This window comes from Lottia gigantea, assembly GCF_000327385.1.
Source record: "Lottia gigantea unplaced genomic scaffold LOTGIsca_2, whole genome shotgun sequence".
Taxonomy (NCBI): domain Eukaryota; kingdom Metazoa; phylum Mollusca; class Gastropoda; family Lottiidae; genus Lottia; species Lottia gigantea.
In genome coordinates this window covers 6577971-6593951 of record NW_008708400.1, presented here as the reverse complement: position 1 = coordinate 6593951, position 15981 = coordinate 6577971, and the positions used below count along the sequence as shown (strand labels likewise).

Sequence of the window (15981 nt, the reverse complement as noted above, 5' to 3'; positions counted from 1 at the left end):
TTGGGTTGAATAAAGTAACACAGTTTGTGTTCAGTAGTGTACCTATCTTGGTATTTATTGTATTATAAATTCTACTTGCAATGTAGGACTTTACGGATATTGCGAATCTTTCGTTCAGTTTTTTTGTTAGCTTTTATTTTTGATATTGCCACTTCAGTTAGGGTCTAACGACAGCCCTCTTGATCATTCGTCACATTAGCCTTTGACCTAACTTGATGACATCAGCTTTAACCAATCAAATTTCTACCTTCTCCAGCTCTGGCATTTTGTGACATGGTGTTTATCAGATTTAATGTACGTTTAAGAGGGCTGTCGTTAGACCCAAACTGAAGTGGCTATATAAAGGAATGAGAGTTTGGTCTAATTGGTTTGAGATATTGCCAAAGGATTGATAAATCCTTAACCAATCTAATGCCTTCAGTTACTTTCTTTTACATTATATTTATACAGCTGTCTTTATTTTTTGTGTGTTTCAGTTTCTTTTCAGTACTTATGCAATTAATAATAATGTGTATATTTATATAGCGCTAAACTCCACACGAAATTGTGCTCATGGCCCATAAATTTACATTAAAGTTTTTAAAACATTTAAATGGTTTCACTCTTGACAATGTTCATTTTGACATGCAAGTTCACATTTAAGTTCAGAAATTGATATACTGTGGCTGTTTATTATAAATGAAATATAAATATGACAAATATATGGGGTTAGTTTGTTAATGGCTGACATATGATACCTAATTAACTAATTAGCTTAATGATATGATTATAATCAAGTGTTTGTATAATATTTGTATATTATTTTATTTATAGTTTATATAAGATTGGAGACATGTTGCTATAACATTTGAATATATTCTAATTCATAATTACTTCTGTTTAGTGGAAGTTAAAAGCATTTTGTAAGCAATAACTGCATATTAGAGCTGCCTGGAAGTAATAATAACATTCTTAATTTTCATGGTTTATTTTCTTGAATTGTTGGGCAACCATGTGTTAGATTTAGTGTCTGAAAAGTGTTATGGATAGCTGAATGTGCTGATAAAGCATGTAATATTGACTACCATATCCCTCTAATTCTGTGAAATGGACTGACAAATCGTAAAAACATGACGGTTATTGAAAGCATGATTTAAAGAAGCTTTGTTTATTTTGATATTTCTTACATGACATATCAGATCATCTTTTGTTAGCCGAGTCTTTACAAACATTTGTTTTTCTTCTGCAGGTAAATGGCTACTTCACAGAAACACTTGAAGACAGAATTCGGAAACTGGAATCAGAGAAACAGAGTCTAATGTTACAAGTCAGTGTGCTGTCAGACCAAATTGAAGCTCAGGGAGAGAAAATTAACGAATTAGAATATACCATTGATTCTAGACGAGGTCAGCTGATTGACGCAGAAGAAATGTTACAATCGGTGAGTTTTTTAGAAATATTTTTAGCAATCTAAACCAACAGATTGCGAAAAGACCTCTTTTACTTGATTAACGGGCCTTTCATACAACAGTGATTAACAGTTACAAATAGTTAGGAATAATGAAAGTGATCATGAGTTCCAAACCCAATTTAAGATTCTTTTTCACAACCTTACACATGATTATTGCTATAGTGAGAGGGCCCCTTTAGTCTTGTCTCACCTTGGCTCTTTTTTGACAAATGTCTGATAGCTTCATGTGAAACTTCTTTTTGTGTAGAATTTTGGACTTCCTTGAAGTTCATGGGATTTCTATCCCTTTCAATCTACCAATTCTCTTTTATTTCCCAGCTCACTTGTACTAAATATATCCCTTGTTCATTCAATATATGTCAGTGGTTCCTGCACACTTGTATATTTCTATTTTCTACCTAATTTGAATGCACCGACACCCCCATACATTAAGCGTTGTCACATGGTATCAGTAATACACTATTAAAATGAAAAATTGTTTACACTTAGTATTTTCTTCGATCCTTTCACCATTAGGTTTCATCTCACAATTAGAACTGTAGTTGTATTTTTCCTTTTTTTTCTCCATTAGACTTGGAGTGGTTCTAGAGAGGTGAGATATGCATGTATTCCCTTCCATAATAAACCCAACCCCTAAGCATTTTGCATGATTGTGTTGATCATAATACCTCCTAAATACTAAAATACCTCCTAAATACTAAAATACCTCATCACAAATGATCCATTACAATTCTTTACCCTTGTACCTTACTTAACCTTTCATCATCATTCAAAAAATTCATATCTTAAATCAAAATCATGTGCTTGAATGATCCAGTAGATATTTAACCCTCCTCTTACAGACTTTATTAGATATCATTTCTCTGATAGGTCTGAGGGCTTGAGTTTTGCCAAAATTTACTAAAAAAAAGATATTTGATAATATTCACTTTTTAAATTTAAAATGATAATATTCAATGAGCAAGAATTGAAGGAAGCCGACTTGAACTATATTTCAAAACCTTGAAATTTCTTCTTAATGCATGGTGCATGGTTATAGTGAGTTAATAGTGGTCTGAAATGTGTAGGTGAAGGGGGGTTTAGAAAAGTGGAGTTATTTCCCTTGACGACCTTCACCTCGACACCATTCAGAGAAATATGGGGGAACCTGCCAAGTGTTGAGAAACTCTCGATTTTCTTTCAAATAAAGGATATTTTGTGACCCAAAGGTGAGTCTTTTGCTAGATTTTGATTTAAATTACCATCTGCCTATAAAATAACCACCATTTGTGCTTTATTTTCGAAATTATAAAACTTTGAAGTGTCATGATTGAAAGACATGTTTTTTTTTTGTTCTCATTTTTCATCAGGGATGGGACTTTAAAAACGTAGTTGATGCTTTTGACAGAGTTACTTTTAGTTAACATGAGGACAGACTCACTGGTGAATATTTTGAACAGAATGCCCTGATCTTTTAGAATCAATTGGCTTCCACCTGTTGTGCTTTTATGATCTCAGATTTCAAGTGATTCATGTTCTTGAATCAATATGTATGACAGATTGAAACTTCTGTTTATAGTTTTAATAGTGGCCTTGACACCATTTCTCAGGAGAAGGTTCTCTTGTGTCATAGGATAAGATATTGCATGATTGAAAAAGTTTGTGTGTGTGTGGAGGGAAAGGGGGTAATGAGACTACTGTTGTCCATCAATCCCTATCAATTTTAAAATCTTATCATCAGCTGTCACTATCTTTAAATGGTCAGATTATTTCACCTCTTTTAACTTCCTTATTTACAAAATATTGTCACTGATACACTAGCTAGATGTTATTAACACATTTTTTCATTCATTGACTGATAGGCCTACAAATTATCAAGTCCCATTAAAAAAAAAGTTGTTCATTACACTACACGAAAATGAAATATGGATCAGCTCCCTTCAATTTTATTTTAGTTTAATAATAACAGTTTTATGCCTTTTTCTAATCTCCCTAGTTTCCTAGAACTATAGGTACTGTACTTCATACATAGATAATTTGTATTTGAAAGAAGGTAACATAACAAGTACAAACCCACCCTAGGCTTATTTGTGTTCTGAATAATAAAATTAATTCTATTATTAAAAATTAAAATATAAAATCTTATTTAAACATGTCTTAAAAGTTTCTATCAAACTTAATGATATACCTACAGTCATGTTGAATAATTTAAACAAGATATTTTACACTACAGCCATATTGCCTTTGTGTTTTGATCAACATAAAAAAGAACTTATTCACAATCCTGTTTCAAATGTTGTATAAAATGTGCAGGTGTTGCATGTTAATGATTGCATTTAATTATACATTATGGAAAATTTTACGAAGTGTTCATTCAATGTAAATCTTTGTTATGTAGTTTTAACATTTCTAAACATAGTTAAATCAATATATAAGTCCTGATTACAAGGTTAAAAGGGAACAGTCAGCATTTTCGGGCAATATTTTGGGTCTTTTGTGCTTTAATAGTCTTCAGAAGTACTAAAATGCATGAAAATCGCATAATCCCTTCCACTATAGCCTACCTCAAACTAGAAATTTCACTGTCTATTTCTATATATGTGTTTTCTATATATGGCATAGTCTCACTAAAATTCAATTTTTAACTTTCAAACGTGAATAATTATGGATACACATGAATTTGAAGGTTCGAATTTCGACGATGATCTGTGAACACTATTACTGATTATGTAAGCTTAAAAAGTTACTGTTTCTGAAACTAAGGTATAATTGGTCGAATGGATATTGTAGGTGCTTCTTTAAGCTTAAATGTTCATTAGAATGTAAAATTCTTTTGAATTTGTATTATGCATAAATACATTTATACACAAATCTTTGCACGTGTTCAAAATAATATCATCAATGCAAATGGATTATTTGAATATTCTAGCCAATGATATCTTCATTCGATTTGAAATAATGATGAACTGTGCGCCTTGAGGTTAATCAATCAAAATAGACCAGTAAGATTTGAATGTTGATATTTTTACCTGTCTTGACCTAGTTGAATACAGTTACCTTTACCTAACTGACAGATGGTAGACACATTTTACATGTTGTATAGTTATATCCAGTCATATTTATATTGTGAAAAATGAAGGTAGGCGTTGAAAAACATCTTGTTTTACAGATTTATACTTTATACCTGTGTTTGAGAAAATCTGTCTTTGCCCAAAGTTAGCTAGAATATAAGTAATTTGTTCTGACATATCTTATAGTAAGCCAGATGTATCTTAATACTAGGTCTACAAGTTCTATATTTCGGTTAATCTTGGTTTTTTCAAAGTACTTATTAGTCTAAGTGTTGTAAGCCCTCATTGACTATCCACTAATATTTTATTTTAAGTAGAAACTTAGATAAGGACTCCCAATTACCTTTATCCAAAACATGCCCTATTTTAATGTGGTATCTTACTTGATATCTTATTATATTACCATTCTTGTAATTAATATCTGTTGTAAATGAATTGGCAGTTGTGTCTGAATAGACCTTCAAGATGTCCTGTTGCTAAATTGTTAAGTAGGCCAAGAATGATCTTGGTTCTATGTCCTGCAAAAGTACAAAGTATTCTGTACTACTTTATAGCTTGTAATATCTCTTACTTTTTACATCAAGCCTCTTATACCTACTTTTATCAAGTCTTTTAAACATTTTCCAGTCTGGATTCCTCTTCGTAATCTCTTGTAATCTGTTTTATCTTCAAAGTTAAAAGTTTTAAAAGATCTGACTTGTGATTAAAACCAGCATTGGTTAAACGTAAATAAAATAAATTGTGGAAATAGTAACTTCCTGTTTGAAATGATTGCTGATTGTATTTACAACTGTTACTAGTTTTCAATTAATTCTTCAAGATTTTAAGGTGAAATTTTCTTGTATATTTTGCCAAATCTTTAGAAGAAGGTAAGCTAGTTCTTTATTTCTGGTAAAAATATCTATTTTAAGAGTTTTGACAGTACTGGTAATTATTTTTTATTGTTAATATCACAAACAGACATATCTAAATGTCATGTAAGTCTGATATTATTTATTGACTATGATATTTTGACATGGAGACGACAAGTATGATTGTCAGGATGTTTATAGAAAAAGTTGAAGGAACTTGAAAGAGGAAAGATTTCAATTGTTTTTATTCAACACCGATATTTACCTTAAAATAGGAAGAATAAATTGGGAACTGGATAGCAGGATTTTTAGTTTGACATTCGATAAGGACTAAATCAATATCTCTTCTAATATTGCTCAGAAAAATTCTGATGCCAATGTCAGTGCTTTCTAGATTTGACCTGGGAATTGTCTGTCACCTCCTAATACCTAATTCGTATACTTTTTTTTTTTTTTTGCTCTATTCATTTAAGTATAACTATTCAATAATCACATTTTCCTCTTTGAAATATTTTGCTCTATTCATTCAAGTTGAACTATTTCTGTAATTTAATTTTTCCCCTAGAATACCAGTGGTATGAATTGATTTACTAGTAACAATAGATAGTTGTATAAATAATATATGTAAACATTATGGAACAATGTAGGTATTGTTATCTAATATTACATATAGACTACAGCTCATTTTTACTGTACTGTTTGTTTAACAAGTATGTCTGGCCAATGCCCTTACATCTTTTGTAGCTTTAGATATCTTTTTTCGCTCCAAAGGTAATATCAACCTGGTTTTACCTAATGTCACTAACTCAGCTATGACAGAGTTACCATTTATAATCAAAGTGGAGAATTGAATGGTGTTTTGAAAAAGTGTGAGCATGCCTTACATTTGTATTTGTATGCCTATTCTATTGTTACCATGATCTACCGTACACACCTACTTCAAGCACATATTTCCTCCTTATGCACTTGAAAAAGGAACCAGCATGCTGTTATTTGTCATAGGCCATGGGGTGAAGTCAATTAGTCTAAGCTTGGAAAGTATAACTTGTTCAGTTTCTGTAAGATAAAAGCAATAAGAGTCTAGTTTGTGAAGTTTGCCAATTATATAATTAGTTGATATTGAGTAAAGATGAAATATTGAAAACATGTGGTAGAAGATACAAGATAGATAAAAGGTGTACTGCTCTATTTATAGTTTTTCTTTACAGTGTTGTTTACTTTGCAACACTCTTTCCTGTGTAGTACAGGAAATTTTACATCATTTTTATGCTTTTAAAAGCTCTCATAACATTTCTATTTAACCTTGTGCATATAGAATTTTTTTTTTAGTGGAAAGGAATGGTTCAATCTTACTAAAAGTACATCTGGTTTGCACAGCAATTGTTATGTAGGATTGCTTTGATTGATATGCAAGGTTCTCAGTGGATTTGCTGTCAGACAGCTCAGAATTCACAACAGGCGGCTACACTTTGGCCTTGAGTGCTGTGGATCTGCACTAAAAACAAACTTCTGTGTCAAGACAGACGTCTACTTTCCTCTTTACAGGTGGCAGAATTCGCTGGTTGCTGGCTTCTACTGAGAACCCTGGATAGGATGCAATGGTTGATGCAATATTTAAGATCTCACACCCCCCTCTCACTAATGAAGAGCATACTTAACCAGTTAGCGACAGAAGCCACTTATATCATAGTTTATTTGTTAAGAAGTAAAAATTCTACGGATTGGACCAATGAAGACATTTTTGTTGTACCAAAGAAGTGGAAGTACTCTCAAATGTTGGCTCACAGTTAATTATTACCTGGCTATTATTTCTAGAACCATAAAGGTTTTATGTTTTCTGGGGAGAAGGTTCTAAGATATTTGTTATCTATCATATTTCTTGCTCTACCAGATATCTGTGTCCAGAAAGTAGTACAAAACAATAATATTATGTTCACTATCTTTATTGTGTGTTTGATGTTGACTCTTGGCATTTCCTGTAGGTAGATCAAAACAAACAAACTTATGGTCATTTCCTGTCTCAATGCACTTACTGTTTACTGGCAATAATTTGAGTAATGATCAAAACATATGGATGTTGGATTCCTGAAAATTTTCATGACAGAGAAATGATAATATTTGTAATATAGTCAAGGTAGTTTGGTTCAATTTAAGGGGTATCACATCAGTCTGCGATTCAAAATGACCCCTTTTTGTTCATTAGAAATTAAAATTTATCGCAATGATCTGCGTATCAAAGGTTTACTACTTGAACATTCTAAATTGCTACAAGAATTTCAAAATGTGCAAATCATTTTATTAGCGAAAAGTTATATTTGGTGTGATAAATTGCTTGTCAAAATTTTCAGTGGGAATTGAACCCTGTGAGGGAGTTGTTGGCTGCTAGTTGTTAGTTTGTTCTGTTGAATTGGTAGATCTAAGCTGTATGACATGAGTCTTCAACTTTGTAATGAAGAAAATTGTCATCAGAGTTGTTGATGAAAGGTGTTAAGTATTGAGACAGCCTGGTGTCAGCTTGTCCACATTGACCAGACTGAATGTTAAGAACAAGTTAATACTTTGTTTACTAATTACTATATATAATATAGGTCAGTAAACTAGGTAGTCTGACTAGTATACTGTACTACTATAGGCCTACTATAGATTATAATAGTAGAACATACAGATTGATTAAAAATCACATTAATGTAGCAATCACAAACATCTTGTTATTTAGCCATCATAATTTGTATACGGTAGTAGAGTGAATTGTTCATCTGATCCTTGTAATAGCGGACACAGATACAGTGGGACCTGTAATTTGTGTTGAATGTTCATCCTATATCCAAACTATTTGGGTATGGATGAAAGTGGTTGAAAGTTGATACTAAACTGACTCAGGAAGGCACATTGTACAGGCAGCACTCACCTAAATTGCATAGTCTCCATCTCTGTAAGATATAGATTTATTTTAGATTTGACCTGGATATAAGTAATATTAACACTTGTACTAACTGTACCACTTGACTACTAGATTTATAATAATAAACTTATTTGATTTTGATCCAAGCTATCTAGAAAAAAAACATATTATTAAAAGAATATGAAATAGGATTTCAAGGGTCACTTGAGAATGTTTTGTTGTTAGGTAATATAAATCTTCACCTAGATTTTCAGTGTGAAATTCTACTGAAATTGTGAATTTTTGGCAAGTTTATTTGGTACATATGTAGAAGATACTTCACTAGTTTAACAAAATTAGTTTATCCTATTGTATTTTCAGTTTGTAATGCTATTAAAAACTTGTGCTCAGTTTATTTGGTACAAATTTAGATACTTTAATAGTTTCAAGAAGTGTATCTGATCCCATTATTACATGGTGGTTGGCTAAAAAGGTGTTTGAATGTTAGGGTGTATTGAGAAGAGTCCCAATGAAAGCACTGGCCAAGAGTGTAATTCTTTGGAAAATATGAATTTTTGGCAAGTTTATTCAATACAAACTAAGAAGACACTTCAGTGGTTTCAAGAAATACTTTGATTTCGTGATTTATATGGAGGTTGGCAGAAATGATCTATGTTTTTTACTGTAGAAAATATGAATTTTTAGTCAGTTTGATTGAGGAAACATAGTCTATAAAAACTAGTATCAAGAAATTGATTTGATCTCAGGAATTTAATATACTGATGTGTAACCTATCAAAGTCTAGTGTCAAACTAAATATTAAAAAATACATTAACATTGTATATGTCAACTTGTGAAAAGTGTAAAATCTTTTTATCAAACTCATAAGAAATGTAAGCTAAACTGAACATTGTGTTTCAGTCAAGATGACTGGCATACAGCCAACTAGACTAAAACCTTATTGGAATCAGATTTCAACGTATATGGAACTAAGGGGAAGTAAATCTGAAAATCCTAAAGATTGCAAGAGCTGTGCGTTAAACAAAGTTTTGACAAGGCTTGCACATTCTTATTGAACCTTTATTTTTACCTGATATTTTTGGGCCTAGTAGGCATGGCTGTATTAATGTTATACAATCATCTAAAGTGTTTCCATTTAAACACACTACATATCTTGAAGTTCAGCAGCACAGAGAAGACTGGAAAATATTGTTTAATTAAAACCCAAAAAGTATTCATTTGAGACATAAACTGATATAAAATTTGATAAAAGTATATTATGAATATGAAGCCATGCATCTTAAAACATGAATAAAGAATAATATGACTGAATAAACAGAATGTATTGAAATGATTCAGACCAAAACTATATTAATTATAAGTATTAATTAAGGTAAACCTATTTCTTTACAAAATATCTCAAGTAGAGAAATTATTATTGAGCTTATGTTTCATAGTATTTCTTTATAAATTGGTATGTGGCTTATATTTTATAATATGTAGGACTAAAAAATATGTTAGATTTTGTTGAATGAATACAACTATGATGAGTTGAACAGTATTCAGTTATGTCTCTGGTTATCTCAAGACTACTAAAATTTTATCCATTTGATTCAAATTTATATACTTTCTGAATGCTTTTTTCCAAAGAATTCTACTGAAACTTAAGGATACTAGAAAAAGACAAGGCAAATGTTGTCAACTAATAAACTAAGAAATATTGGACATATAACTCCATTACATTATTGAAACATAAAGTCACATAGACAAAGCTTTGGAAATATATTAAGGGCCATATGCAGCGCTCGTACTTTACCTAAACTTGATTAAAGTTAGACTTAAGTGTGTCAATAATCCAACCCCAATTTGACCCACTGAACAATACAATAGAGTGTCACTAATCCAGTAGATTATAGCTAATCTAGATTAGTAGATCAAAAGAACTCAATGTCCAGTTTTAGAAACAATGTGGTAAGGAAAGGTAACCCAAGTCAGTGAGTTTCTACTCTAGTATGATAATTTAGTAAGAAGGCAGTTTATAGTGGTAAACAGATATCAATCTTCTCTGAATAAGGAGATATGTTTTGCCTTTATCACTAACACAAACAAAACTTGGAAAGAAATCAGTTTTCAGATGATACACATTGTACAGTCATTTTACTTTCCAAAATCAATCTGCCTAAGCCATGTCCCTTCTTTAGATTCCAATAAATTGCTATATCCAGAATTTGATTCCATAAGAACCCCTTTCCCAATTATGGCCATCTTTCCCCTTTCTCACTTAAAATTCAGATGGTGAAGGTGTATTGTACTAACATGATTGATTGTTACATAATATTTAAAAGTGAGTATAGATCCCATTAACACCTACAGTTTCTTATGTTCTCTAAAAATCAATCTCCTTTGTGTCCTTGATTAGGGCATTAGAGGACTAAATGGCCTGATGATGACCAGTAGCCCCCACAGATCATATCAGTTCACTCACACCTATTGTTGTCCCTGGGGGTAAGGATTAGTCTGTTAACAAATGGCTAAGTTGTGTTCATTGTTAATTAAATGATCATTAATAAGCTATTCTCACTCATTGTGGGTTGTTGTAAGGATTAAATTGACTAATATTTCAAGTATTTCCCCTCTATTGACGGTTATTTCAATTCGTTGTTGTTGGTTTGTCATTCAGTCAGGTTGGATTTTAAATGAACTGTCACACATAGTATATGAACCTGTTGTTTGATTTTGAAATGGTTTCCTTTCAGTGATCTAAACTTTTCCCTGATCATAAAACTTAAGTTAAGATTTTCTTCATTGACATCGGATTTCAGAATTTGGTTTGATATTCTATTATATATAATAACATCAAGAATCTGTAGAACTATAGTTTATCTTTGATGGAAATAAAGACAATGGTGTAAATCATACAACTGTGAATAATTTACCAAACTTTTGTAACATATGGCTGAGATTTTAAAACTTAGAATAGTAGCGACACAATTTAAATTAAAAAAAATTCAAGGACGAAATTTGATTGTCTACTTCACCAGAAATTTGTTTATAAGGAAGCAATATAAGAGAGGACACTACTTACCATATTGTGTTAGCTGAATTTACTGGAAACATTTATTTTTAACTGTGACTCAAACTTATGTCAGTTGTGCACATCTTTTGTTATATTAGGATTTTGATGAATTGAGAATTACAAATAATTGTGATTCTATTGTCCCTTATAAAACATCTTAGAGATATAAAGGAGAAAATACTTTTTTTCTGAGGAAAAATGCCTATTCCAAGTGATGCTCAAACTCAACAGATGAAGGCAAAGGTAGGAATTTTGAGTATCAAAACTTATGATATATTCAATCTTATTCTTTCAATTTCAAGAAGGTTTTTTTGTATATTAATCAAAAATGTTTGATTTGATTCAATCGATTAACAATTGAATATTTAGTTCAATGATATCATTCAAAGGTTCCCCTTAGTTGTTTCCACAGAAATGGATTTGGAGTCACAATCAATTTCAGAGATTAGTCCTGTCCACTGATATCATAGACTAGATTCCCAATCAATAGCTGACATACATGCTTATATTTCTCTTTGAAAGTTCTAGAAACAAATTTCATTGCAGTGCTCTCCCTTTTATTAATAAAGAAGCCATCAATAATTTTAAAATGTCTTTTACATGGGTTATAGTTAATTTGGCACTAAACCGTTATGGTTACAAGTCGGAATAGACCCAGAAGTCTAAATGGCCCCCAAAAAAACATAGTCAAAATGGCTTTGACTCTTACAAGCGCTTGCCATAAATTCTGACAATTTTCATGTTGTAGTGGGATCTAACAGAATACTGATTGTTGCTTTTCTTTTTGGTGGTCTGTGAGGAGAAAGAGGGTATTGATCAAGATAGTACAATATACATTAATATTGATGCAATGCCAAGTTGAAAAGAGAAACTTGTTCAAGATAAGACTCTAAAGCTTTAGCTGTAAATGTTGGTGAATTGAAATATGAGAAGGAATCAACTTGTTCTGGGAATATAAATCTATAGATAACAGGTTGTTATCAGCTACACAGTTTTGATTACAGGTTTTTTATCAAGGCCAACTGGTTTTTAGAGGCAAAAATAAGTCTGGTTTCCAATATGCATTTTGATACCTATATCTTAAAAGTTGGATTTGTAGTTTTCTGGTTTTAAACCTAGTAAAGTTTTGCTCATGAGATATTTAAGGTATCATACATTGAATTCAAGGTATCAAACATTGAATTCGTAGAATGCAAGTAATAACTTGTCTATAGTAAGATTACTGGTAGTTATATTATCTAGACTTCAAAAATAGAATGTGTATTTTGACCACCTGTAGGAAGAACAATCAAGATATTTTCTGTGTGTGTTAAAAATATCATGATGAATGGAGATATATTACTTGTAAAACTTCAACATATTGCCAAAAAAAGCAGTTAAATTGATCACCAAGGGTTGAGAGTATCTTTGCCAAAAATTCAATAAAGAAGTTAATTTGGTGTTTCAGGTGTTTCATAATCTAAGGTCAGATAAAAAGTTATTTATGTGGTTTGAATCCCAACTTCTTTTAGTTGAATTTGAATTGAATTTTGGGATTATATGTAAGATTTCTTCCCAAAACAGATATATATTTTTTGTTTTTATCATGCCTTGTACAACAGAAAGTGTTGGTCAATGAAGGAAAAGTGTGCAGTGTGAGCCTTTGGGCAATGTCAAGTCAAGTGAGATAGAATACATATGTGTTGAAATAAACCATAAAAAAACTTGATCAGTAGAATATTGCTCTGTGAAATTGCTTATTGGCATGTATGATCTTGCACAGTTCAAAATTTAAAAAAAATATTTCCTTTAAAATGTTTTTATTTTATGGCATTGCTATTCCTCATAAGAGTAATGAACTTCAGAACATGAGGTTGCTGTAAAGCTATCTCTATATTCCAACTTCCAATACTGAAGTCATCTAAGGTTGAGTTAACGTGAAGAACCAGCAAATAACAACATTATGCAGATAGTAATCAGTAAGGGAGATGAGAACCAGGTATATCCTGTCTGATACAACCATCCTATTAATAATGGAACCTAGCGAAAAGATCACAACAATATTGGTGTTAGTTTTGGCAGTGTTTTATTTCCTCTATCTGGTTTTGTGTGAAACATAAAACACATGCTTGAATCATGTTGGTCATATATTAAATTTAGTCTTATTGATTTGTATTGACATTTGAAATGAAGTATTATGTATTTAGAAAGCAAAAACCCATCTTATTAGTAATTCTGCTTTATGTAAGATTCTGACAATTTTGAACCCATTATTTAATAATAATCACATCTCTTCAGATTGTGGTTTAAATGTTTGTATGATACATTTCTTATTTGTAAGAAGATTCAATGCTTGCAATAGATTGGAAGTTTTATTGCTTTACACTCACCACTTGACATTCTATTCAGGGGGAAATTTTTGTAAGAAATGCCAAAAAATTTTCGAACGTTTATTTTTGACATCTGTACAGAATAGTAGCAGTTATCTTAATAAAAACTGTTTTCTTTACACCATTCTCCTTGACTTTATGTAAACAAAATTCTTATTGCCTGCAGGTCTTTGATTCCAAACTCTCAGAAAACGGAAGAGAAATTCATTTCTTTTAATCAAAGCTCAAGATATTCTGAGAGTTTATTTAAGAATTTCAGAAAAAAGTTATTGAAACATGTAAACATGTTAAAATGAAAACTTCAAAGATGATGGTTTTTAACACCTAGAGGGGTTTTTCTTTTATGAAATTTGTTAAAATTTAGAAATTATTTCAACGGTTTCAATATTGTGAAATACAGTTTATGAAATGAAATTTTTGTGACTTCCAATTGACTTTGAAATTGCTCGATTCAGCCAAAGAAGTAAAACTTCTGAAATGGTTATGGGAGTAAACCTATAGGCTGTGCTTTTATGTGAAAGAAAAAGAATGAAATGTACCCAATAGTTCCCAAACTTCTCTAGAAGTGGACACCAGTTCAATCTGACCATGCAATATGGCCATGTAGGTGTTTATATCTGGAGGAATATTTGGAATAACCAGGTTACACTGGTATGCAAAACCCACCACTGTAGTTGTTGTAAATTGTTGTAAAGCCTGTTCCCCAATACTATTATGTTAATAAATATTGTTTATACAAAAAAAATATAAATATGTACCAGTAAAATCAAAGATTTTATAATCTTGGCATAAAACAGGTACTGGAGAACGCCTTAAAAAACACAGTGCCATCAGATGTGTTCAACGCACCTAAAGAACTGGGCTACTCTTATCAATATCCATGTTGCTTTTATCAATATCAAAGAAAGAGGCATGACAGAGTTTTAAAAAGATTGGCAAAAGAGTATATTTATCTGCAAATTGTGGTCCGTATGACCCAACTCCATTCACAAAGTCAGTTTCAGTAGATTTATTAGCATACAGCCTGTAGGTTTATCAGATGAGTTTAATGCACCTAAAAATCCATTCACTCTTATCTTTATCAAAGTATTGTGGTACATTTAAATCAGAGTTGAAACAGACATATGTCAGCCAGTTTCAAACCTAAAAATTGATCTAATATTGATTATTGATCAGGGTGTTTTGATCATTTTTGTGAGCCCCAAGCACAGGTTTGATTCTATACTAACAATGGTATATTGTTGACGTAAGTTATAGATGGATGAATAATTGTAGAATATTTATTTACTTCAAGTTTAAATGTGGTTTTTATAATTTCATCAAAAATTTAATGAGTAATAATTAAATTGTTCAAGTTTTTTGTGAATGACCTGAACTACCAACCTGTTTTTGTATAGTAATATTGTTTTGCCACTATCTAGACTGTTATCAATATCAAAAGAGGTAAGGCATGAAAGCAATGTGTAGTTAATATGGGTTAATAAAGGTATGTTGGCAGTAAGAGATAGAAGAATTATGATGATAGGAGATCAAAGGGAGATAATTATATCAAGAAAGCATGTCATTAACATCAATATACATGGTCACTTGACTTGACTTGAGATAGGGTAATGTATATCATGAAGCATTAGATTAAGATTGATTCAGTCATAACTGTTTTTGACCTGGTGCTAAATTTGCATCAGCACAGCTTTTGACTTAGAATTGTGAAAAGGAAATGGTAAAGAAAAACAATATTTTGACAGACAATCAGACAGAGTTGCAAATATTTTTGATGATTTTTTCAGTAAATGTCTAAACTAAATAAAGTATCGTGCAAATTTTGGACTTTATCTGGTGTTCCTTTCAATTTCTTACTTGTGGTCATTTCATTAAAAGGTCTTGCAGTGGCTCATTCCATTAAGAGTTCTTGCGATTTCCCACCTCATCAAATGCCTTTGACTATATTGAAGTGAAGAGAAAAAATACCCTTGAAAATTCTAGAAGCCTACTTCTGACTGTGTTGAAGACCACTTCTGGTCACATCTGGCAGTGTAAAGGTTAAATCCTGGTATCCTTATAGGTAAAGAGTGACCACAGGCTGAAGTTCATGTCAGAAGAGGTTTAAATGGTCAGCTACCAGATGCTGCCAAGATGGCTGCCATATTTTTGATATGTTTATCAAGACACAAAACAGATTCAAGACCTTTATCCTCTGCCAGACTTGTTCTATTTTCTTAAAATCTATTGACTGTTGACCTATTTTTAGAAGAAATTAGTGGAAGATGTCTTTTCTCTCTAGATTTGTAGTAATAAAGCCCAACA

At 31.4% G+C, this 15981-nt stretch overlaps 1 protein-coding gene across 1 annotated transcript in view; it reads left to right on the top strand.

Moving 5' to 3' along the window:
• Positions 1-1213: 1213 nt before the first annotated feature.
• Positions 1214-15981, top strand: part of LOTGIDRAFT_182014 (hypothetical protein) — a gene marked incomplete at its 3' end in the record, with an annotated part of 47983 nt that continues 33215 nt past the window's right edge. Inside the window, exon 1 of the mRNA XM_009053550.1 lies at positions 1214-1420. Coding sequence (XP_009051798.1) covers positions 1298-1420 — 123 coding nt within the window. The remainder of the gene's footprint in view (positions 1421-15981) is intronic.